The sequence below is a fragment of the Penicillium samsonianum genome (genome assembly GCF_028829775.1).
Source record: "Penicillium samsonianum strain IBT 33392 chromosome Unknown utg000002l_segment0_segment0, whole genome shotgun sequence".
Classification (NCBI taxonomy): Eukaryota; Fungi; Ascomycota; class Eurotiomycetes; order Eurotiales; family Aspergillaceae; genus Penicillium; species Penicillium samsonianum.
In genome coordinates, this window is record NW_026643260.1 from 1132814 (window position 1) to 1157323 (window position 24510).

The 24510-nt window shown below is 49.1% G+C and overlaps 10 protein-coding genes across 10 annotated transcripts; 5 read left to right on the forward strand and 5 right to left on the reverse strand.

The window, feature by feature from the left end:
• Nucleotides 1–2567: 2567 nt before the first annotated feature.
• N7471_002278 (uncharacterized protein) lies at nucleotides 2568–2768 on the forward strand (the record flags this gene model as incomplete). Its single annotated transcript, XM_057274998.1, has 1 exon — nucleotides 2568–2768. The coding sequence occupies one exon, from the start codon at nucleotides 2568–2570 to the stop codon at nucleotides 2766–2768; it is 201 nt and encodes a 66-aa protein (XP_057139636.1).
• An 807-nt stretch (nucleotides 2769–3575) lies between these two features.
• On the forward strand, nucleotides 3576–4784 carry N7471_002279 (uncharacterized protein; the record flags this gene model as incomplete). The annotated part of the gene is made up of 1 exon (XM_057274999.1): nucleotides 3576–4784. One exon carries the CDS (start codon nucleotides 3576–3578, stop codon nucleotides 4782–4784), a length of 1209 nt encoding a protein of 402 aa, XP_057139637.1.
• An 861-nt stretch (nucleotides 4785–5645) lies between these two features.
• On the reverse strand, nucleotides 5646–12133 carry N7471_002280 (type I polyketide synthase; the record flags this gene model as incomplete). The annotated part of the gene is made up of 4 exons (XM_057275000.1): nucleotides 5646–7994; nucleotides 8054–11455; nucleotides 11514–11805; nucleotides 11856–12133. 4 exons carry the CDS (start codon nucleotides 12131–12133, stop codon nucleotides 5646–5648), a joined length of 6321 nt encoding a protein of 2106 aa, XP_057139638.1.
• Nucleotides 12134–12452: 319 nt separating this feature from the next.
• Nucleotides 12453–12892, forward strand: tpcK (decarboxylase tpcK; the record flags this gene model as incomplete). Its single annotated transcript, XM_057275001.1, has 2 exons — nucleotides 12453–12590; nucleotides 12656–12892. The coding sequence occupies 2 exons, from the start codon at nucleotides 12453–12455 to the stop codon at nucleotides 12890–12892; spliced, it is 375 nt and encodes a 124-aa protein (XP_057139639.1).
• Nucleotides 12893–13385: 493 nt separating this feature from the next.
• Nucleotides 13386–14783, reverse strand: N7471_002282 (uncharacterized protein; the record flags this gene model as incomplete). The annotated part of the gene is made up of 3 exons (XM_057275002.1): nucleotides 13386–13910; nucleotides 13957–14469; nucleotides 14529–14783. The coding sequence occupies 3 exons, from the start codon at nucleotides 14781–14783 to the stop codon at nucleotides 13386–13388; spliced, it is 1293 nt and encodes a 430-aa protein (XP_057139640.1).
• Nucleotides 14784–15066: 283 nt separating this feature from the next.
• On the reverse strand, nucleotides 15067–16692 carry N7471_002283 (uncharacterized protein; the record flags this gene model as incomplete). The annotated part of the gene is made up of 1 exon (XM_057275003.1): nucleotides 15067–16692. The coding sequence occupies one exon, from the start codon at nucleotides 16690–16692 to the stop codon at nucleotides 15067–15069; it is 1626 nt and encodes a 541-aa protein (XP_057139641.1).
• A 249-nt stretch (nucleotides 16693–16941) lies between these two features.
• Nucleotides 16942–18477, forward strand: N7471_002284 (FAD-dependent oxidoreductase; the record flags this gene model as incomplete). Its single annotated transcript, XM_057275004.1, has 4 exons — nucleotides 16942–17249; nucleotides 17298–17551; nucleotides 17604–17974; nucleotides 18031–18477. 4 exons carry the CDS (start codon nucleotides 16942–16944, stop codon nucleotides 18475–18477), a joined length of 1380 nt encoding a protein of 459 aa, XP_057139642.1.
• Nucleotides 18478–18987: 510 nt separating this feature from the next.
• On the reverse strand, nucleotides 18988–20388 carry N7471_002285 (FAD-dependent oxidoreductase; the record flags this gene model as incomplete). The annotated part of the gene is made up of 3 exons (XM_057275005.1): nucleotides 18988–20142; nucleotides 20198–20235; nucleotides 20286–20388. The coding sequence occupies 3 exons, from the start codon at nucleotides 20386–20388 to the stop codon at nucleotides 18988–18990; spliced, it is 1296 nt and encodes a 431-aa protein (XP_057139643.1).
• Nucleotides 20389–20779: 391 nt separating this feature from the next.
• Nucleotides 20780–21660, reverse strand: N7471_002286 (Mpv17/PMP22 family protein; the record flags this gene model as incomplete). Its single annotated transcript, XM_057275006.1, has 2 exons — nucleotides 20780–21122; nucleotides 21179–21660. 2 exons carry the CDS (start codon nucleotides 21658–21660, stop codon nucleotides 20780–20782), a joined length of 825 nt encoding a protein of 274 aa, XP_057139644.1.
• A 275-nt stretch (nucleotides 21661–21935) lies between these two features.
• N7471_002287 (Zn(II)2Cys6 transcription factor) lies at nucleotides 21936–24232 on the forward strand (the record flags this gene model as incomplete). The annotated part of the gene is made up of 2 exons (XM_057275007.1): nucleotides 21936–22430; nucleotides 22496–24232. 2 exons carry the CDS (start codon nucleotides 21936–21938, stop codon nucleotides 24230–24232), a joined length of 2232 nt encoding a protein of 743 aa, XP_057139645.1.
• Nucleotides 24233–24510: the final 278 nt, after the last annotated feature.

A 24510-nucleotide genomic window follows, 5' to 3' on the forward strand; every position in this document is an offset into this window, starting at 1 on the left:
GAAATTAATTTCCGCAAATGGAGTGGGTCGGGGTCCTAAACGGATGTATGTGTCGGAGCTTAAGTGTTTTTCACGAGGCTTAGCGTCAAAGTACTCTTGTCAATTAACTCAAAAATTCGGTGAGTTACCGGAATCCTTAGAAGTGGAAAAAGGAGAAAGCATAGGTTGGAACCCGTTATCAAATTGCTCATTTCATATTTTCCTTCTCTTCTCGGTCAACCCAAGTGTCTGTAACCCGAACGAAGGACTACAATAATCATATTCCTGTGTCTTGCGTGGGCTGTATTGGCGCTGTTCGCCAACGGCCAACAATTCGATGGCTATGAAATGCCATATGATGATCTGGGTCTGAGCGATGCCTGCTTCGACGCAGTCAACACCACAATATCATCGTGTCCTGCCTAGGTTACCCGGTATACCGGAGTTGAGTGTGTATCCTAACATGGTACTCAGAGGAATCAATAGGTTCGGTTTTGCTGACACTTGTCAGAGATTCGAGCTTTGATATTGTTCTAAGCGAACAACTTGTGGTCCTGTGTGAAAGTACATGTCGCTCTGATCTTGCTAGTCTGCGGCAATTAATTCAAACTGCATGCACTGAAGCAACGGATGTGATGGTTCTAGGTGGATCAATTGCATATCCTGGTGAGATACTTATTGTCGGGTTTTTCTCTATAACTGCCGTGCTAAACCACAATCAGCCACATTCATGACGGATCGCTACCTCTATTCCACCGGTCTATCTTGCCTCACTGATCCGTTACGTTACAAGCAGATTGGCCTGTATTCTCAACAGTAAGGTCCCAAACCTCTATTAAACTACCTATATTAGCCATTTGCTTCTTCGATTTCTCCCTCTTTTTCGTCTGCTTTCTGTTTCCCTCCTGTAAACGCTTGATTTCATCCCGCATTAAGATGTGCTCGTGAACTAAGTTAACCAACATATTGTAAAACTGTTGAAGATCACGTTTTGTAGGCGAAGTGATCTTATCAGCAGCTGAACTTAGACCAGAATTGAGCCTAAATTTGCGTTTTTCTAGCTGCTTAGTCGTCCGAGGGATGCCGTTAGAGATATTGCTGCCTGATGTTGGACCTTGTGAAACTGGTCGATCTGGTAGAGGCGGATATCGAAGACGAATATTAAGCTTTGATAACACCCAATCGGGGTCTAATGGTACTAAACCAGTATCTACGAAGGCAGTCTGAATGATGGACTCTTTAAATGAGTCGTCACGAGCCGTAGGAAAGATATCAAGGAAGTCATCTTTTTTGATAGAATCGATGCCTAATCGGGTATATTCCGCAACCCGCGTTCGATAAGAGCGCTTTAACATAGCAGAACAACCAATATCTAGAGGCTATAAAAGATGAGAGGCATACGGAGGTATACAGATTGGTATAATGTTGTTTTCCTAGCAAATTTTGTCGAATGTTGCTGTAAGATCACTGTCGTGGCCATGAGGACCAAAAGACGATGTTTTCCTCTCGTCTGACTTATTGTATGCGGCATAAAGTGTTTTTGGAGCTAATCAACGCCAATTTCATTGCTTGCCTAGCCGTTTGGACTAACGTTATGAGCCCAATACTTTGTAAGGTCGTCAAACCATCGTACCATAAAGTATTTCCCCTTGAAGATAACGTATAGTGGGAGCGCTCGTCCTGAGGCGCAAATTGATTCAATAAAAGTCACCCATTCACGATTGCCAACTTGTAAAACACCCCTCCAACCGGTGTAAAATGACTACGTAACAGCCTTCGTCGTCGCACTGACTCCCATCGCAAACCCCGATTCGTCTAAGTTGGAGATATCATCCGAAGTAATACCTTATTGAGCAATCGTCCTTTCGACAAGCTTAAACCACTCAATAATAGTATGTGGGTCTTCCATTAGGGCGCGTTTATAGTCATATTTGTGAGAGAATCGAGTAGTAAGCTCAGGATGTCGTTTGATGTATTGTGTTGGCCAATTTTTGCCAACGGTCTGGGGGGCATTATCTCCGCCGTGTTCAAGCAGTAAACTGGCCATATCTCTCAACATCGCGTTTGTAAGCGCAGCGCCTCTCTGATCCATAAAGATTAACCAATCTTGAATTGATTCCTCTTCTAGTTGCGTGAATTTATGGCCTGTACCCCTTGCTTCATATAGATTAGGAATGCCTTTCATCCGAGCTGCAAGAGTTGTACGGGGGATATCAAGAGAGCGAGCAGTAGCAGCGACCGTGGTAATTCTGCCATTTTGAATAACCTTAATAGCTAGCAAGATCCTGCCTTCCTGCTCGACTGATTTTCAAACGTTTTGGCTCCGTTTTGGGGGCATGGTAGGCGCTTAAAGATAGGTGGTTGGGTAGAGGGTGAGAAATTGAAGTGGGATGACAGACCCCGCCGGGATCCACGTTAATGTAAGCACCTTATTTACGACAGAAGTATCGACAGGCTCGAATTTGACCCGCAGAAAAACAATGTTGCTGTGTTCTCTCGCCCCACTTGTGATGAGCCAAATCAATCTAATCAGGAAGAGTGCATTACAACTAAAATTCTAGTAGAATGGGGGAAAGGAAAGAAGAGAGATGGGGGATGGGGAATCAGCGATCAAGTATCTCCAATCGCCTGACCCGGTCTCAAGTCTCAACGCTTTCAACACACAGATGGTTACACAAGTCGCATCCAACGCTCTCAACACGCAGCTGGTCACAGTGGATAGCCAAGCACGGGTTATCCGTAGTGTCCTCGTTGTAGCCTTGAACTTGAATCCTTCCTACGCCCGGTGAGCTTTAGTCCAGTTGACAGGACACAAAAGTACGATTCGGAAGTTATCGGTTGCTTAACGGGCGATATGCGCAACCGAGGGCCAAAAAAGGATGCTGCCCAGGGTGACAAAATAATTTTAGCCTAGGTCACATGTGCATGCGAGAGTGGAAATGGCCCCCAAGTAGTATCACTAAACTAAGCTTTGTTCGAAGTGATGATCCCTCCTATAGAGCACTCTGCAGTGCAATTTCCGTCTAGACCCTAGGAGCCGACACTACGGGAATACAAACTCTTTCGATGGATTGATTCATAAATCTTTTTAGATGGGATCTCACGATACAGTGATCAAGCTACTGCTTGCGGCGGAGAGTCGATCGGGACTCTAAAAACGATATCGGGTATGGTCCACTATCGTTAGCTGCAGGAAACAAACATAAGACGTTAGTCAAGCTGCTGCTTACAACAGAGGGAGTCAGCCTAAGCACCAGGGACTCTAGTGGTTCTACACCCTTGTTCATTGCGGCTAGTGGTGGATACCACAACGTGGTCAAGCTGTTGCCTAAGACGTATGGAAGGCAAATCGCGTAGGGCTCAATACAAGAGCAATACTACCCTACAGCGATTAATATAATCAGTTTTTTTGGCCCCGAAAGTCGATCGAGAGAGCGGAATCCGACCTAATTCAATTCGGTGTAAGACTGTCAGCGATAAGATCCCCGCCCTTTGGCCCCTACTCCCATGTGCGTCAAGTGTACAAAGTCATATTTTATCCTAATGCTGATCTTTCCCAATAACCCCTTTTGAGATCTGCTCGCCTATACTACGGGATGAGTGAACAAACCACAACCAGCTCCGCAAATGGCCTCACGGCAACATCCAAGCCCACCAAGCTCAAGGCAAGCTGTGACTTTTGTGCTTTGACCAAGGTGAAGTGCGATAAAACGCGCCCACAATGTCTACGATGTACCAAGAGCGGCGTCATGTGTCACTACAGCGAGACTCGACGCATTGGAAAAGCTCGGCAACTCTATGCTGCGTCTCACAATAGTCCCAGAAACCCTACCATGCAAGGGACTTGGCGTCCGGAGCAATCGAACGCCCGGCAACAACCACAACAAGCTCCGATGAACCTCACAGCCAGTGCCTCTCGTAGGATGTCCAATAGCCGGCCATCCCTGCATGACCAGTGTGGGCCATCTGACTATATGATGTCAATGAACCTGTTCGACGATTTTCTTTCTCAGGTCCCCGAAACGACACACCCGACGCTAAACCACGCAGGATACCGAAGAACGATGCCTTACTCGATTGAATGCGAGGGGGTGATGTACCCATTCCCTAGCCCCGAATCGCCGGAGGGCCTGTTGCCGAGCCTCGAGGGGACGGGAGAAATCGAAATGGAGGACATGGACTATATACAAGAGATGGAGTTAGAAGGTAGACAGACACGGGACACCACAGCGAAGAGAGTTCTAATGCCTACCGCACGGGGACACGGAGGACACTGCATTAAGCGGGCATCCACCGTGCTCCAGGTCCTCCATGTGATGAGGGCATCCTGCACTTGGTCGGGCGGCCCACCAGTGATCCCGGTGCGAACTTTGGATGCGGCGCTTGAAAACAACCGCATAGCAATGGACACGGTGTGCGAGATCTTGGAGTGCCCCTGCGCGCATAGCATGAGCGTTACACTCCTACTGGTTATGATCACGCACCACGTCATGGAGTCGTACAGGGACATCCTCGTACAACAGTCAAGTCCGCCTTCTCCTCGCGAGCACTCGGCACCGGGGACCGATCTCCTCGCAGGCGACATTCCCTTGGCCATTGGTGGATACCGTCTGGACAATGATATGCGCACCAAGCTCATTTTGCAGGTTATCCGCTCCGAACTAGAAAAAATGGCCTCGCTCTTCAATACTTTCGCCCGATACGCTGAGGGGATGAGCAAGCAGCCTGAGGAGGCCGTGCTGGATACTTATATCAATGGTTTACAAGCGACACGAGACGATATTCTTCAGTCTCTCGAGAAATAGATAGTGCATGATAGAATTACGGGAAATGCCGTTTTGAGGAGCTCTGGGATTTATTGCCTAGTGTTTTGTTTATCTTGCTTCTGTTCTGAATCCTAGACCTCAAGAATTACTCTCAATAGATACGTGCTTTGATAGAGCTTTCAAGAACAATTTAAGCTACCTTCATTGATTGGACGTCGTCTTCCTGGAAGTGATTTCAATGCCGCGATGGAGACTGGCCGTAGCCAGTGGTAATTGATTCTTCGGAAAGAGCTGGAAAGTTACCGCATAACTTAGCCGGTAATATTGCGCGAACGGCCCCCATTCTTAAACCAAAGGGCGGGCCACGGCGTGGCCAAATCCTTCGGGCTGAAAGGATCTGGCTTGCTGCATGTCGCTTACAAGCCGTGGGACGGCTTTCTCGGTCTCGCACATCGGTTTTCGCATAAGTTTATCCGTCATATCGCGCCGAGTGGAACACGATGCTTACGTTCCGAGGTTAAGCGAGCTGAACAACTTAACTGACACCAAAGGTTTCTTCATCGAATTATGTCGAGAGCGTAGCACCGTCCCTAGATTGGCGGTTTGCCTCACATGCAGACTCATTAGGCTAAGATTCACTTGAGGACAAGCCTATGAGCCTCTGCTCATTAATCGCACACTTCGAATGTGAATTCTCCATACGACGACTTATTCGTGAATTAATGTGAATGAGCCTCACTAGTCGGGAGAATAATATGAGCTCCGGGGTCTAGACACGTGGAACGGCATTTTACTACAGTAGCGAAATATGTATGCAATTTTCAAAATTCAATCACTCTATTTCAATTTTCGAACAAATTATCGCACAAATGACGTCTCATACGAACAAATAAAAGACATTCAATCAGACATAGCCTTACGCATGATTCGGGCTAAAGTTGTTGCTGCAGGCTCTCGAACCATCGTGAAGTGATTGGCGTTTTCAACACTTTCAATACGAATGCTGTCCCGCCCAATTAGATGGTCCCACCCATTTGGCCCCAGGTCCGTCCGATTCTCCAGCAACCACGTCATTTCTTTGGGATCATCATCTTGCGGGTCGGGCCGTGGGTCGCTCGACAACTTGCACACACCGTCTTGGGCCCAGATGATAGTCGTTCGAGGTGTCTTATAGGCCGGCTTGAATGGGATAGGATGATACTTGTCCAGAGCCTCGATAAACGCGAGGAAATGCTGAATCAGCCATGCAGGAGGCTTTTGTCCGCCGTGGCTGCCGAAGACCCCTGCTTTCTCGAGGAAGTGGTAGAAACGTGGTGGGAGCTTGTCTAGTCCGATCGGGTTGGGTGAGTCCAGAAGGATGAGGCGTTCAACTGCTTCGCCCTGCTGGGTGAGGTGCTGCGCAGCATCATACGCGGCGATTCCGCCAGCAGACCATCCTGCTAGGTTATATGGCCCATGCGGCTGGCGACGGCGAATCTCGGCGACGTAGGATGGCGTCAGATCTTGTAAAGCGCACTTCAGCTCCTGTGGAGTCCGCATGTATGGACAGTTTAGACCGTAGACACACACGTCTGGAGATACGTTAGGAAGCATGGCGTAGGATGTCGAGGAGCCAGATCCGTCCGGGAACAGAAACAGAGACTGTGGGCAAGACGATTTACCCTGGAGGAGAATGGATGTTGCGGAGGGATGTATAGCGACCAATGGAACTGAATTGACTTCTGGGGCGGATGCAAACTTTGGCTTCGAGGTAACTTCTTCTATGGATCCAAACATCGATTGTAGAGCTTTCCTTACGGCGGAAGCATTGTTTGTGTCCATGAAGAAATCAGGCGGCAAGTCCAGATTCATCTCTTCTCTCAAACGGCCCAAGGTCAGTAGAGACAACAGTGAATCTACTCCCACTTCAGCAAAATCATCAACCGTAGCCAGTACATCGGCACTGATGCCAATCTCTTGAGCCAAAATGGATACGATCATCGCCACACTGGTATCGACACGACCAATTGCAGTATTCCCCATTGGATCTTCACCATGTGTAGTGCGTGGCGTGGAAGCAGTTGTCTCAATTATACTTGATGTGATACTGGCGGCATCACTGCTTGTTCCAGATGAAGAGAGCCCTAGATAGTCGCGCAAAGACTGAACAGATGTACAACCCTCAAACAGAGACGGTGGTACGTCGAGATGAAGCGATTCGCGCAGGGTACCGAGAATGGTCAACGACATCAGAGAGTCAACGCCCATGTTGACAAAGTCCACATCATCCGTGAGCTGGTCGGGTGAAATTCCAATTTCGTCAGCAATAACCTTCAGCACTTGTGTCCAGACAGTGGAAACGGGCGATTCCCTCTCTCTTGCTTTGAGTTCGAGTGCCAAGCCAGGTCGAGGGAGAGAGATCGTTTCAGGTATTGTGCGAACATTGACGCTTTTGGGCTTGGGTGCTGGCAACAACATGTCCAGAACTCGACGGGCCACCCGTTGGAATGTGACAGCGCCATAATGGGCGACAATGATGTGGTCGCGGAGAACATAAACATCACCCGAATATAGATTATTGTTGTCTTCAACAGGTTGCATTTTGACATATGTTCGATAGACATGATCGGTTGAGTACCTCTCAGCGCAGCGCATGAAGCTCCAACCATGGTTGACAAAAACATGTTCCGTCAAATCGAGAGAGTCATTGGAATTCATGATGAACCCAGTGAGGTGCCCGAAGCTGTCGCACCAGAATGGGTTTAGCATGTACTGACCCTTACTTGGTTTCAGGCAAATCGTGGCCGTCGCCTCAAGTCCTGCACTGTCGAAAATGATCTCCTCCATGCCATGGTAGGAGGGGCCATACTGCACAACGGACGAAAAAAGCCGATAAGCGAGACCCCGACGCACTTTGTGTGTCAATCCTGTGTCGACACCATTTTGGAGGGCGTCAATACTGCGCTGAATCAGGTAACGCTGTCGTCGCCAATTGTCTTGCCACAAATCGGCTTGCTGTAGTTCGACTGTGCACTGAGCATGGCTGATAGTGCGCTTGCCAGAAATGTCGATACTGTAGATCTCCATTTTACCGCAATTGATGCTCCAATTGAAGTCTAGAGATGCTTGGAATGACTGTGGGCCAGTTTCTTTGACGACAAGGGCCTTTTCAACAACCATATTGGCAACATCCGGGGTAAAGCTCTTGTCATATCCCTTCTTCTCAGCTAGATAGTTACCCAAAGTGTAGGCAATGTCTGCGTAGAGTGACTAAGATAGAAAAGATTGTTAGGATGAAGCAGCTTTATTTTGGGCAAGTTCGTACTCACGGAAGGACATAGTATTAACCCGTTCACTTTGTGATCCAGAGCAACCGACAGAAGTTCTGGGTCATGGAAGTCGGATTCGATGATAATGCGCCCATTTGTGTCATTTATTTGCTCATCAACAATCTTTTGCACCGATGGGCTGATTCGAGTAGACACTCCAGCTAGGGGGCTAGCAGAGATTGTGTTCTGAAGGCTTCCTTTGGTTAAGCAGAAGTTATTCTCGTATTGAATCCAGTAGTTTTCAAGGTCCCAGCTGTAGCATGGGAGTGTTAGAACCTTGTGGCTCATAGTAAAGTCCCGATGATACTCCTCCCAGTTGACTGGCAAACCAGCCTCGTGCAAAACGCTCAATGACTCCGAAAGGGTTTTGAAGGTATCTTCCTTCCGCCGCAAGGATGGGCATATTCGGAAGTCTGGACCCACAATATTCTTCATCATACGAGTGAGGATGGGATGAGTGCCAATTTCGATTGCCAATCCTTTGGAGTCGATAATTCCAGCGGCTTTCGCGGCCTCCACGGCCTCGTAATACTTGACAGTCTCGCGACAATGCTGCCGAATATATTGCGGACCAAGGATGCCTGCCTCTGTCACGACATTTCCAACCAAGGTTGACACAAACGAAATAGTGGGCGGGTGGAACGTCAGTTGACCAGCGATCTCTTCCAGCTCGTCAAGCATTGGGTTGACTTGCGAAGAGTGGAAAGCAAATGGAAGAATGAGCTTGGTGCATTGGAAGTTGATTCTCGAAAGCTTTTCGCTAACTTTGTCGATATCCGAATTTGACCCACTAAGAACTGTGTCCTGTGGCCCGTTGATGCACGCTAATTCCACTGGCATCTCATTGAGGACTTCCTGCAGTTCTGAAACTGATGCCCTGACGGTCAGCATTCCATGAGAGCCTGGAATGCAATATTTCTCCAATAGCAATGCACGCGAGCCCGCGAGGAAAATTGTGTCGCTTATGCTTAGAACACCGGCCAGATTGAGGGCTGCAAATTCTCCGAGACTGTGGCCCAGAACATACTTTGGCACCAGCCCCCAGTTTTGCCAGAGCCGTCCCAATGCGATTTGGATGGCAACGGTACCAATCTGGATGATTGTTGGCGAGAGGTCGTCTATGTCTACCGAGCCTGTCACCAAAGGGAGGAAAGATGGGAAGCCATAAAGCTGGCTTATGGCATCAAAGTTGTTTATGTCTGCGCGAAAAGAGGCCACGTGCTCATACAACTGCCGCGCCATTGCTGTTTGCTGTGCCCCTTGCCCTGTAAGAAGGAAACCAACATGGGGTACCTTTGCAGGACATGGCCTGATATCTTGCAAAGCAAAGTCAAGTAGACGGCGCTTGATCTGGGATAGATCACTACCAGCGACGGCCACTCGTCTGGAGTGATGCATCCGCCGGGCAGTCGTTGTATATGAGATATGTGCCAAAAGATCTGGTGAGATTTCGGAGCCGATGAACATTGCGAGAGATTGCAAGTTCTGTTTGAGCGACTTGGCTGACCGAGCTGAGACGACAACAACGTGATGTTTGCGTGGATCTGGCTGTTCAGTTTTCTCAAATGTAGCGGCATCCTCAAGCAACACAGCGGTGTTACCTCCGGCAGCAGAGAAATTGTTGATAAATGTGCGACGCTTGTCATCTTTTGGACGTTTCCAGTCAGTATTGGTCAGGGCGATATGGACATTTCGTTCATCAAAATCAGTCGGAAAACCATGATTTATCTTCGTCTTGATACCGCAATGTGGAGGAATGCGACCTTTTTGGAGCATAAGCAAGACTTTAATCAATGCTGTGACTCCCGAAGCCGATTCACCATGGCCAACATTGGACTTTACCGACCCCAGGTGCAACGGCATGTTTCGTGGGCGGCTTTTGTCCCAAGCAAAAGTGTCCAGGACAGACTTCATTTCCACAGCATCTCCAGCTTGCGTGCCGGTACCATGCATCTCGACATAGCTGATCTCATGAGGGTGAATGCCGGTCTCACTAAGGAGCTGTCGGAAGAGGTACTCTTGTGCGTCAGCCAGCGGCCGGGTAATAGAAACCGCCTCCGCTGAATGCGATGTGTGTGTGCCTCGAATCACCCCAAAGATGGGATCCTTGTCGGCAATCGCGTCTGCAAGTCGCTTCAAAACAACAGAGCCAACGCCGTCTGCGCGACAATATCCGTCCGCACCGTCGTCAAATGTCTTGCAATTTCCAGTGGGCGACAGGAAGTGTCCTCGGTCCAAGCCGGCAAAGTTGTCCGGGTTTGTCATGACGTTCGTACCTCCAGCAAGCGCTGTATCGCATTCCCGGTTCAACAACGCGGTGCAGGCAACATTAATGGCTGCTAAGCTTGACGAACAGGCTGTATCCACCGACACACTTGGTCCGCTAAATTTGAAAAAGTAGTTGATGCGACCAGGAATAAAAGCTCGGTTGCCCCCAGGGATGAAATAAGTATCAATACTCTGACCACTGTTGATCTCACGCCAGTCATCACTCGTGGTGCCGTAGTAAACACCCACGCGATGGCGCTGACTTGATGCCGTGCGATCAGTAACAAATCCAGCCATCTCGATAGCCTCATAAGCTGTCAAAAGAGCCAATCTCTGTGCTGGATCTGCCTGGCGGGCTTCGCGAGGCGAAAAGTGGAAGAAACGAGCATCAAACAACCCGGGGTTGCGAATCCAACACCCGTGTAAAATGCGACTGGTGTTTCTCTTTTGGAGTGTTGGATCGTAGTGTGCATCGCGATCAAAGCGATCTGCTGGAATGGGCTTATGGACATCAAGCCCTTGCTCAAGTACATTCCAGAATTCATCGAGGTTATCGGCTTCGGGGAAACGGCCACTGAAACCGATGATTGCGATCTTCGAAGAGTCGTGACTGGGGAGGTTCTGTTCCGTTTTTGCAAATCCTGATTGAGGGAAGGGAATACTGATGCAGGTCACGTCGATACCCCTTTGGCGCAAAGATGACAGCACACTAGAGCCAATCTGTGTGTGAATAGGAATCAACCGGCTGGTTCCATTGGAGTTTATACCTGCAACGCCGTCAATCAGACGGTCCAGCCGCACTTGACTGGTCAATATTTCCATGATCAAGCTGTGAAGCAAAGCACCAAAAGTAGGCTCATTCAGGATTATCCCAGAGGCATTTGAAATTATCGGCTTCTGGGGCAGTCGGCTTAGTGAGATGCTTCGAGCACTGGAACCCAATATCGTCGTAACGTCTCTTTCTGTATACAAATGGAAGGCGTGATAGGGTGCATATATTGGCAGGAACAAAGACTTTCTGCCCTTGAGGACTGAAGAATGTTGGAAAGCCTCAATGATATGTGGTGGGCCGCTGATCGTGACTGAGTGGGAGCTGATAGCACTGATGTAGGGTGTCATTGCGGCGGGACGCTTCTACAAAACACACCGAGAATGAGCCTTTTGCATACCATAATTTGCGGACTGAACTTACCGACTCATCACAGAAGGCTTGAATAGCTCTTTCAGCATCCAGTTCCGTAAGACCCGCTATGGCGAGAGACCATGGATTGAGACTTGCAGGCCCTGGGGAATTTAAGGCATTGGCTTTGCGGGAAGCATGAATCCCCACCCAGAAAGCCACTACCACTGCCTCGATACCTAGTGGAACTAGATCAACAACAGACCGAGCACAGCTAACAGCTGCCGCAGCTAGAGATCCGGTGCAGAGGCCGACCAGAAAATGGTCGGCAGGAGAGTGTTCAACATCGGTATCTTGCTGGAGACTATGGCAGGATAAGTCAAATATTTCAAGAAGCTGTGGAATGCATCATACCGAATATACTCTCCAATTTCATAGAGACACACCAAGGCACTTTCGAGGGCGGGATGCCGTTTCCCCCTTCTGGTGGCATCGAGAAGAAGCCCGAGGGTTTCGGGTTCAGGGAGAGACGCCCGTTCATTAGCTGGGAGATGGGAGATTTCTTGCCTGATAGCTAGGTAGGCTTCAAATAGGAAAGTAGATAAAGTGCTGTTGTCACTAACATGTAGCAAATCTTGAAGAGAAGAATCCGCATGGACCGTTTGGTCACCAAAAATATATATTTGCGCCATGATGATCCTTGGATATCTCGAGACCTACTTTGATCAGTGCGAGACTTTTCGTATTTTTAAATAATTTTAAAAGCCTTTTGAAATTGATTCACTCGGGGCATACGGGTCGAATCGGCAGGATGGGGCCCAACCCGCGACTATGTGGGTGGATGATAGAGGCCACCCCGAAATGTCCGACTAGTCCGGGTTGCCCGTACATCATTCCGGGGTCGGATTAAAGATAAGAGACGTAGACCATTCGCAGGGGTAAAGAAAAAGGAGAAAAACGAATTCAGCTATCTCTTTACTCCAGTCACTTTAACTCCAGACCTTTAACACCATGTCGCTCTGTCTTACTATCTGTGGATACAAGAAGCCCGGCCTGAGTGAGGAGGAATACCATGATTATATGGTCAACATTCATGGCCCTTTAGTTCGGGATCTGATGGAACAATATGGCATCAAGAGATGGACTATGGTATATACCGAAATTCGTTGCAATCTATCTCTCTGAAATGTTGATCCTGATGTTGAGGGTTACAGACACACAATCTCAGCTCCACCCGGGACCAAATGACCCAGCTGTTTGACCCCCAGTTCGCCAATGTGGCTGACTACGACGCTTTTATCCAAATTCTCTTTGACGATGTAGAAGATTTTGTCCGCATGAAGGCAGATCCGTTCTTCCGGTCTAAGGTGGCGCCGGATCATGAAAATTTTGCCGACACCAAACGAAGCAGGCATGTTTTCAAAATTTGTCACCACGCCAATCACTGCTGACAAGCTCATAGAATGACTATCGGTGTAGTCCATAACCTCTTGGTTGATGGAAAGGTGCTGAGTAAAGATAGGAGTGTCTCGAAAGGCCCGAGTAAAGCAAAGGACGTTCTTACGGAGATTGGAAATGTACAAACCTTGGGCACAAAACTACGTTAGTCCGCCGGGATTAGCCTTGAGCCCTCTTGTGCCCATATTAAGTCGATGAGAATAGATACCCCGGTTCGGCCGGGGGTGGAATTAGCACTGAAAATATTTCTAGCTCATTATGTGTACTTCGATATCCTTGTTTACTGGGCTACCATCACGAAATAGCATCACAGTGGTGGTTAGCATTTTGCCATACGCATATTGTTTGTTAAACGGCGGCATGGAACTTGAAGGGAAACAGCTAAAATAGCAAAATCATATGAGTAGACTGGCTGATATGTAACGGAAAACGCGATATCTTCTGTGATTGCCCATTGCTATGATAGTCACAACAATACTTCACGTACTACTCCACAACCAACACGACTAATGAAAGAACGCTCCCGGCAGGTTGTTCGATTTTCTGCACTTTCAAGCGCTGATCAACCTTGGTGAAGATCTCCAGCCAGTCCTCGAGATGTCTCTCCTGACTGTTGAATACTTGCATCATTGTCAGATCCCGCACACGCAACAACCGTTCCTTTGATGCAGGAATGCTACCCGGGCCAGGAAGTACTGTATCCATAATGATGATGCGCGCACCGGGTTTTAGTGCCTCTACCAGACGGATCAAAATGCGAACCGAGTCATCAAATGCCCAATCATGTAGAATCATTCGCAAGAGATAGACGTCCGCATCATTGACTGGCTGAGGATCGAAGAAGCTGTGTGCCTTATAAGAAATGCGAGTTGACAGTTCTTGGCCATTATCTTGAGACGCAAGGTATGCCGGACCTCCGGCTGCCACCTCGGGCAAGTCTTCAACAATGAAGCTCAATCTGGGATATTTCCGAGCCAAAGCAATCGAGGCGTGACCAGTCGAGCCGCCAACCTGTAATTTTTAGTATCAAGCATATTGAGCAAAAGGATCTACTCACATCGACAACCAAGCCATTGCCCACTGCTGCCCAGTCCCAGCCATCTACAAGTTGCTTAAGACCAGTTCCCTGGCTGCTAGTGACGGCGCGCATATACCCAGCAAATTGGCGGTGGCGCTCTGGCTGCTGGCTGAGATGTTTGAAAAAAGGAGTATCTGTGTCGAAAGCGACATTGTATGCGGTGTGAGTCGCATCTAGCGAATCTTGCCACTTGTCATGCACATCAACCATAGACAGAGCAGTGGGAGCGGAAATTTCACTGTTGAATACAGCCCAGTCATGGAAGCCGGAGTTGGTTTGTAGTACAGCTGAAGTTGCTGAATGAGCGAGGTGCTGCGGTGGCTTTTCAACAAAAAGCCCATTCGTCATCGACATACGAGCGATGCTTTTCAAGGCGCCTTCTGGGACATTGGCAAGGATAGCAAGATCAGCATAAGATATGGATCCCTGCAGCGGGACAAGATGGAAGATTCGAAAGTGGCAAAGCCAGCGCAGGCAAGAGATGTAATGGTACTAATCGATTACAATATAAGCATTGAGAATCAAGCGGGGAAGGCATATGGCCAACTTACACCTGTTTGCAAATTCGCCAAATACTCACTGGGGCCAGCTACAAGCTGGAAGAGGCGCAAACAGTGGTCAAGGATACGCTCCCGTGCCGAGTGTGCATCCGAGGAGGCATTCTCCGGCATCACAACCGTGGGAGTCTGGCGATCAAAGGATGGCAGGGGATGGCCGGTAGATTGAAGGTACTCTGTCAGAATTTTCACATCTTTCTCCAGGGTTTGACAGAGGTCCTCCATAGTAGATGACGAATAGAACGCCATTTTCAAAAGAGAGGTGTTCGATGGAGTTGAATGACTCAGGTCGGCTTTAGATCGTCGAGATGCTTTTTCCTCTCAGACGTCACACAGGCTCCAATCCAACTGAGATATATGCGGCCGGGCAACACTTAGTTCCTATGTCTTGAATTCGGGCTGCTCGGAATTCGACGGGATCCGAGAGTTACCTGCTAGGATTACGCGAGAATCAAGTACACAGTTCAGGATTGACGGAGACCAAAAGTATTGCATGAAATCAAAATTGCTACACGCTAATCCGTCTCACGGCTTAAGCAGACCGACAAAATCCGGCCTTCCAGCACGACACGGTCTTCCAGGCTACTTCCAACACTGCCTTTGGATCGACCTCCACCTCTTCCAATCTCCACGCGATGTAGCCATCTGGACGGACGAGAGAGCATCCACGGGCGGAGATTCCAAACGCTTCACGGAATCTGATTTCTGCTGTCATGGACTGGCGAATATGGATGAAGCGCGCCTTCATTCCGAGATTTTCTTCTACCTCCTTGACGATACCCCTCCACCGAGGGTCCTCCGAGAGTATCGCCCAGTCTCCCTTTAGTAGTTCCAGTGTTGAAATGTTGCGGTCACCGTGCTCGACCCAAATATGAGGTGCACGGGTACCTGGCTGTCCTTTCCACTGGTCGGGTGTCAGCGCATCTGGTAGCGACTCATCCGCTCCTATAACTCCGTCCGACCGATAAATCTGGCCAAACTCCACAGCCCCGTCTGGTAGCGCTTCTTGCTCTGGCCTTCCATTTTTGTTGAGAGTTGGCTTCTGTCGCAGCGTTTTATAGTCCGAGCGTGCAAAGATCTGATCATGTCGCAACCAGGCCACGGGCAGCCGTTCAGCTTCGTAGGTAGCCAAGAGTTGGGCATCCGAAGTGCCTTTAATGACTTGAGACAGTTTCCAAGCAATGTTGTGTCCGTCTGCAATGCCGGTGTTGGCACCGTAGCCCCCGCGATTCGGTGGCAAGGAGTGGGCAGCGTCACCAATCAGGAACACTCTTCCTCTGGCGAATTCGTCGGCTATCCAAGCGCTCATATCCCACCTGCTGGTGGCGATAATTTCTAGGGTGACCTTTTTTGGGCCAATTGCCTGAAGCGTTGCTTGGTGCATAAGTTCGTCGTTCCATTCGCGATCGTTGGGAAGATGCAGCACCAGCCTTTCATCTTGGTAGGCGATCATGAACGCCTTCAATTCAGGCTGATCTATGGTGAACTGGTTTGCCCCTTTTCTCAGATAAGGGGTCAACTCGGGTGCCCGGAAGAGAACACTCTGAATTGAATTCACAGGGCCATGGCCCTTCCGAGGAATTGCCAAAGTCTCGCGAATAGCGCTGCGATGGCCGTCGGCGGCGATAAGATATTGTGTCTTTATGCAATAGACTGAACCGTTTGTAATGTCTTTGATTGTCACAGTCACACCTTCCGCATCCTGCGCAAGGCCCGCAAATTCATGGTGCATGCAAACGTCAACGCCCACATCGATAGCATGTTGCAACAAGATGGGCTCCAGCTGATCTTGAGGTGTAGAGGCCCCTCTATAGGGCGAGTATTCGGGCTGCAGGGGCGCCTTCTCTTCGGCTTTCTTCTCCTGTGGATTCCATGCCAGTTCTTCGAACCACTCGCCGGTCAGACTCTCAACTCGTGTGCGCTGAGTCTTGAATCCCGGGGCGGTTTCCGGCAAGATATCGCTGTCGATGCCGAAGGATCGGAAAATCTCGACAGTTCTTGCCGTAAATCCATCTGCACGAGGATGCTGCAGGGTATACGGTCGGCGTTCGATGAGGACTGTCCGAATGCCGTAGGTACCGAGGGCCATGGCGGTCGTCAAGCCGGCCAGCCCTGCACCAACAATGACAACGGAAGCATCCTGATGATAAGATCCCATTGTGCCTTCTGAATGAATATTTCGGACGTTGGAAATGAGTTGAGGGGTGAGAATTAGCTGATCCCGGCATTTTGCTTTCTGTGATGATACTTAATATCGCTCGTTGTCGGGGACATCGGTGTTGTTTTACTTAGAGCGTAGCTGACTCCGATGTACCCCGAATGTCCCGAAAACCTCATCTGACTGCCTCATAAACTACATTTGTGACTGAGACATGTCTATCGTTCCGAAATTTTTAAGTTTGTGAAAATGTCTCCGTCTGCAATTGCTCAACATTACCGGGTGGCGATCGTTGGTGGTGGGATCGCTGGGTTGACACTGGCCTTGGCACTCGAAAAGCAAGATGTCGACTATATTCTCTTCGAGTCTCAAGATTCCTTAACTCCTGACAGGGGTGCAAGTGTTGGTCTGCAACCAAATGGCTTGCGCATTCTCGATCAACTTGGGTTGATCGACGAGATCGAGAAACACACTGGAACTCTACAGCGTTGGCGCCATCTAGATGGCGAAGGAGAGCTGATTTCAGAGATCAAGGCTTTAGGCTACTACAGGTCTCAGTGAGTAGATGTCCGCAGAGCTTTTTGTACGTTTACTGACACTTGCAGGATCGGATATGGTCCTCTTTTTTTGGAACGTCGCAAACTCCTCGAGATTATGGCGGAAGAATTGAAAAGCAAGGACGCCACCAAAACAGGCATCCGTGTCTTGTCGGTGGAAGAATCTCCGGAACTTGTCACGATAGGCCTTAGCAATGGCTCTTGTATCACAGCTGATATTGTGATTGGAGCTGATGGCGTGCGCAGCTGCGTCCGCGATGCCATTGATGTTGCCCAGCCGAAGCCATTCCAGGCAGATGAGTGTAAGCTTAATGCAAGTCAAACTCGAGCCACACAGACGCTAAAAAAGTTTAGACATCACAACTCAGTTTGCTTGTGTCTATGGTATTTCGACTCCTATCGACGGCATTTCAGAAGGCGACTGCTTCTCTATCTACCGACCCGGCGCTACGATTCTCATCTTCACTGGTCAGGCCGGTGCTATCTTCTGGTTTGTTTTTGAAGATTTGGGTCATACTTATAGTTTATCCACGACGCCTCGGTATACTAGTGATGATATTGATGAGGTTTGTAATTCAATCGCGCATTTACGCATCACTCCTGCAGTTTGCTTTGGTGATGTATATGCCAAAAGGTCAGTGGCCATGAAGGTTCCTCTGGAAGAGGGTTTGGCCCCATCATGGCACACTAACCGCATGGTCATTGTCGGTGATGCTGCGCACAAGGTAAGATCATCGTATCGTTTGTATGCATAGATTGTGTCTGATAATACAATTCCTAGATGGCTCCGACGGCCGCGATGGGTGCCAATCAAGCAATTGAGTCATCGGCAACCCTGCTCAACGAGCTCCAGGAAACGTTTTTCAAGTCAAACGATGGATTCCTACCACAGGGGCTTCTCACAGCTGCCTTTGAACGGTATACTGAGAGCCGCAAGCCACGTGCTGGTGGTATTGCCCGAAAAGCAGGTATTATATGCAGAGCCCAACTTTTGCATGATGGCCCCTCTGCAGCTGTGCGGGATGAGCTACCTTCCTTGACTGATGGGGACTGGCTATTCCGTGGGTTCATGGGATTGGCAGATTCACCAGTGATTGCAGTGTTACCGCTGTCATCACGGGGAGAGTTCTTCGGACAAGCAGTGGAGCAGTTCTGGAATCGAGTTCGAGCTCGGCAAAATTCGGGGTTGAATATGACCAACTCGGATTTATTCGGCATTGAAGGTTGAATATTCCTTACGAGTACGTAGCCAGAAATTTCAGAGTGATTCAGTCTTGTCGAGCGGTCTATCTTTGCCTATCTCGTAGCCATGCGCACCTTCAATTAAAGTACCCCTTTTGGTACTGATTTTTCTCATTATCACCCTGGGCTTTGTATTTCCCACTTTCTAATGTCCCGTGATAAACCTCTCCTGGAATAAGCTTTGGGCTTGATTATAGGATATCACTAGAGAAAAGTATCAAGGTCCATGACTGGTTACAGTGTAAAAATCAAGGAATAAGCCGCCATCATAACAAGATAACAAATTGTCAGAAACCAGAGTAAACGAAGGGGTACCGGAATGCATACTAAGTTCTAGTTCCTCGCGATCTCGCCGATATTTCCTCTTATTTAGAGAGAACTTAATACATTCTGGTGATCATACAAAAACCGTTCCACTTTGCCTGTCACAAATGCTATTTCGTCAAAATACTTCGCGACTGTTTCTGATGGTGATCTCTGTGAATAAAAAACATATTTATCGAACATTCTGATTTTCAACTTTCATACCCTTGGTGATCGTGGGACTCTGCATAAGATTGTCCCAATTATGCACCTTCACGCTGTTTTCCTCGCTCAAGCGAACTTCTTCGCCGGTCCGAGCAATCATCTCCTCTTCATACGTCTGGATTGCGGCGGCACGCTGTTCAATAGTAAAATCGCCCTGGTTCCAGAAAGACTCGATTGCCTTGCATGCGGTGTAAGCATCCTTGATGGCGTGGTTGAGTCCTTGTCCGCGTTGGAAAGTCATTGGATGGGCCGCATCGCCTGCCAATGTGACCCGGCCCTGACGATGGTTCCACTTGTGCTCCGGTAGGGATGGATCCCAGTTGCGAAGCTTTGAGTACCACACCTTGCTATCTTCAGGCATCCATTCGAAGACACTGCGCCAGGGGTCGACAAATTGACGGGCCAGCTCTTTCTGGTGCGCAACTTGCTCACGCATGGTACGCATGTTGACATAGTCACGCGGCTCTGGGAATGAGATGTAATGGAAAAATGTCCAATTCTCCGGGTGTTCGATGTCATCCCCGTCATGCAGACTCAGCCAGGCGCAGTAGCCATTTGGATGAGGTGCCACTTGATATAAAGGATGATGAGGTTGAGCCCGGAGGAATAGAGCGTGCTCACGCGTGTGCTGGGTAAAGCACATGGTCGAGGCGAAATCAATAGGGGTCACTCGGGCAGCCTTTTCTCCAACGAGCAGGGAGCGGGTCATTGAATGCGGGCCGTCGGCGGCGATCAGCATACTGCCTATAACTTCACTGCCGTCGGTGAATTTGGCCGTAACTCGTTCGCCAGCAGGAGAATACACAATTTCAGACAAAGACTTCCCCCACTGTACGTCGAGGCCTTGTAGCAACATTGCCCTGAATTTGTCACGGCGTAAGCGGTAGAATTTCGAGGACTTGATTTCGGTAATGAGAGCACCGGTCTCGCCGTTGATGAGAGGAAGACGGTCGCTATCCTTAGTCGGGACATGGGGATCAACTTGGGCTTGTTCAACTTGGGTCAAGATCTCGGTGGGCATAAGATACTGGAGGGGTTCAAAGCCCCAGTGTAAACCCATGCTCCAGTTGCGCTCGCGGACGGGGGTCTCATCTTTCTCGAAAATCAGGAACGGAATTCCAGCCTAAACAATGACTGTGAGTTGGGCAATATTTCATTCGGTTTCATGTTATTGTTACCTTCTTCAACCCCTGAGCCAATGCGAGACCCGTCGAACCTGCATTATCAATGTTAACGAAGGATTGTTGTGTGTAATACCGATCGAACACTTGCCGGCGCCAATAATCAGAACCTTTCTGCGGCCTCTGACATTGGATGAAGATGTGTTTTCAGAGCCATTACTTGCTCCATTCATTGGGGTTGTGTTCATATTGGGCAATAATCAGAATTGTTGGAATGATTGAGTGTATTGGCCTACAACAGGCGTACACCTTCGCTTCTTATTATCGCATGAAGCGGCCCGGGCTTTGCTATGCGGTGCGGATTCGGAGGCCGAGAAGACCGCTTGAGTCCGTCGGGTTTTGGAAAGGAAAGCCTACCCGGGCCAATATTTCTGGCATATTGGAGTTGGCCTTTACGACTGTCACCGCTGAAAATCGCGGCTGGATCTGTAGAGACGTGTTTATGTTTATGTAGGTTTTCCAAACTAACAAATCATTATATTCTTGGTATCCGGTTCTTTTGATGCATGTAGCATATTTGAAATATTGTATCCAAGAAAATTCGATCTCCACGTTTAATGTTGCATCCCACGAACTCGCCTAGTGAGCACTTCTCCTGACATTTTGATTCATCCAGCTCAAATATGTCTGCCAAGCCACTGCAATACATCCGGAAAAAACACTTCGGAATTGAGGCGGGACATACATGAAGCTGATGATAGCAACACCCGTCCACACCTTGACACCATTGGCGATACTTGTCGGGAGTGCAAGCTGTAAGCGCACCAGAGTGTCTTCAACCGATGCACCTGATAGCAGAGATTGCATGGTGAAAAAGTAGGTGTTGAAGACGGGCGTGAAGACGGCCTGTTGAACCACGACCTTGGTGGCAAGCGAGGCGATGCTTGAGGCAAAGTTGAACCGGCGGTGGAGAAACATGAACCTGTTATCATTAGCGTATTCCGGAAAACCTTTTGATTCAGTGTCCCTTTTACGTACCATTCATACGATGGAATACTGGCCACTATCCCTACAGTCAGGTGCCGTGCTGTGCGCCACGGATCGTAGCCTTGCGAGCTGGGCAAGTTCTTCTGGATCTCTCCACGCTGAGTAGAACTTTTGATTTCCTCATCTTTCACATCATTCGAGGAGAATAAAAACTGAGCACCCAAGTCACCACATAACCAAACCACTATTGTGGTGCATATTTGTGTTGTGTAAGGTCGTTTGGCTTGGATTTGAGAATATGCTCCAAGGCTTTTTCCAATGCCACTGCGGGCTAAAAGCCCACCGGTTGAACTCGATGCTGAGGCCGAAGCTGCAGGAGAGGCAGGGGAGTTCGATGGCGGTGGATTTGGCAATCGCCAGGACCGTGAACCCGAATATGCTCGTCCTCCGAGGCGATGCGAGGAGATGGTGCGCCGGGAAAAGAGTGCTGGCGAATGCTGTAAGCACGTTTCCAGCGTCTGCAACAACTTCATCGTGAATTCGGTGAGAGGCCTCAATATCCGGACTCATGCTGGACTTTCCGACAGTAAATCCCATTTATTCGGAATTCGGGCATACCGGGAGATCGCCTGTCTTCCTGGCCAATCGGCCCCTCGTTGCTTTCGGCCTCGCATAAGCTTATCCGTCTCCGCGTATTGCAAAAATGCCAAAAAAATACAGCTCAGATTCATTGTCCCCTCACATCGCGTCTTTCCCTTCTTCAACAAATTCCAATTATCGATTCCCAGCGCCTTTTCAAATCGTTTCAATGGACTCGGAACTACATACTTTGCCGCCCAATCTTTCCCTCTCCTCGTTCAACCAAGGCAGGAGTAACGTATCCGAGAGATCATCGGACCACCCCTCGCCGGGAAGGCTCCACACGCTCCGCAGTTGTGGTTTTTGTCGATCTCGCAAAATAAAATGCGATCGCCAAAAGCCATGCGCTAACTGCCTCCGCGCTGGGTCAGAATGTATTTATCCTGCGGGGCCAGGCAGAGCTCCGAAGCGACCACGTCGAGCTCCCGATAAGCATGTGCTCGATCGGCTGGCGCATCTTGAGGTGCTCGTCAGGCGCCTAGGTACCGAAGTGGAGGGCGGTCATTTACCTTCCGTCCCGCCATCAGAGGAACCAGCGGCCAACGGAGGCCCCGGGTCGGGGGATGAGTCAAGCCAGGTCGAACAACAGTTTGGTCGGCTTGTGATCGACGAGACGCGCAGTTGCTATGTGAGCAATATTTTGTGGTCAAGTTTAGGCAACGAAGTATGTACTTGTCGATGTGCTCTGGGCATGTTACTTGTTACTTGATATTCACTGATTGACTGTAGATTGAAGAGCTGCGCGATTTACTGTACGAGCCAGCATCGGAAGACGAAGACATCGACGCTGCCACAGATTCATCTGTGGTAGATTCAATGACATCTCTGGGCTGTAACGCCACGATAATGGGGTTTCAGGCGCTAGCACAGACTTTGAAGGCGTATCATCCACCACTATCCCAGTCAGTGGCCTTATTCGAGATCTTCAAAGAGAGTGTCGCACCACTAGTACATATTTTTCATATGCCGACGTTGATCAGTTCTTACTGGGATGTAGTTGCGTCGCCGGAATCATTGGATCGCAATACTGAAGCATTACTGTTTGCTATCTATTACTCCACCGTCATTAGCATGGAGTCACGACAATGTGAACATGTATTGGGATGTTCTCGAGCAGCAGCAGTCAAGCACTATCAATTCGCCGTGGAACAAGCAATGGCACGGGCCGATCTTCTCAACACCCAGAGTGTGGTTTTGTTACAAGCAGTAGTCCTGTTTTTGTCGGCTCTACGGAATGAAGATGCCTCACGCACAGCCTGGTCACTGACCGCGCTGATATTTCATATTGCCCAAGCTATGGGTTTGCACAGGGATGGGAGCGCATTTGGCCTCCGACCACTGGAGATAGAGATACGGCGGCGCCTTTGGTGGCATATCTGCTTGCTAGATATTCGGTCGTCCGAATATCATGGTTGCGAGCCGATCGTGCACGAGTCTATGTTCGATACTAGGATGCCCCTCAATGTGAACGATAACGACATCACAGCTGATATGACAGCCCTGCCTACGGAACGCGAAGAAGCTACTGAGATGACTTTCTGTCTCATTCGTTGCGAGGTGATGCGCATTGTATGGAAGACAGGCTATGCCCCACCCAGCATGCGGCGGCCTGGTCAACCCGCCGAGGGGCTCTCTCTTCCCGACCGTGCCGCCTTAGCCAAAGACCTGCGGCACCGATTAGAGGAGCGCTATCTTAAATACTGCGATACCACCATCCCATTCTTCAAGGTGTGCGTAACTGTCGCGCGTCTGATCATCGCTCGCACCTGGCTGGTCGTGTACTATCCGCTCACTCAGAAATGTGATGGTCCCAGCTTGCCCAGCACTATCCGCGACCGGCTGTTCATCACCTCAGTCAGAGTACTTGAGTTATCAAACGTCCTACTTACCAGTCCGGACATCGCACAGTGGACATGGCACTCCAAGACTCACGTTCAGTGGCATGCAGTAGCTTTCGTCCTATCTGAGATTTGCTCGCGTCCACCGTCGGAGGACTGTGATCGCGCCTGGGAATACGCGCAGACAGTTTACAGTGGGTGGAAGATGAAGGAGAACAAGGGTAGCCTCTGGCGGCCCATCAAACGGTTGATGGCCAAGGCACAATATGTCCGCGAGATGCAAGATAATAACAACCCGGCTCCCAAGCGACATTGGCGAGTGGCCGGAATGACTACTGCATCACCCACTGCTCCTTCACCCAGGCCTTCAACGAGGCCTAGTTCTATGGGAACTTCTGGCGTGACACCTGAGGCTATAAGGGGCGAGGCTCCGGGACTCATTGATCGGAATGGCGTTCTATCCACAGAACCACTTGACCCCTTTTTCGAGGATTTCGCAAAACCAGAGTTTCTCTATCAGGCTTCGGAATATCCACGCCCTGCAGACATTGATTATATCATGAGTAACTGGATTGGAAGTCCTAACGATATCGACCTTGGGCTCAATGGACTCGCCCATAACACCTAGGTAGTTCAATTCAAGGAACCCATAAATTACCGCATAATATCAGACAAGCAACGAGTCTATCAATAATTGCCGCCCCATGTTTGAATCATATTTCTGTAATCCATATGCGCCTTCAATCCCACGATATTAAAAGATATCCCAGGTTTATACTTTGCAGTCAGTAAACTGCAGACACCCCGGAAATCCCTTTGTAGTCTTGAATATAATGCACCAAATTCACCTCCCAGTTAATGAATTAGCTGCCTCTCGTCGTTTGACTTTGCACATTAAAGGGACCC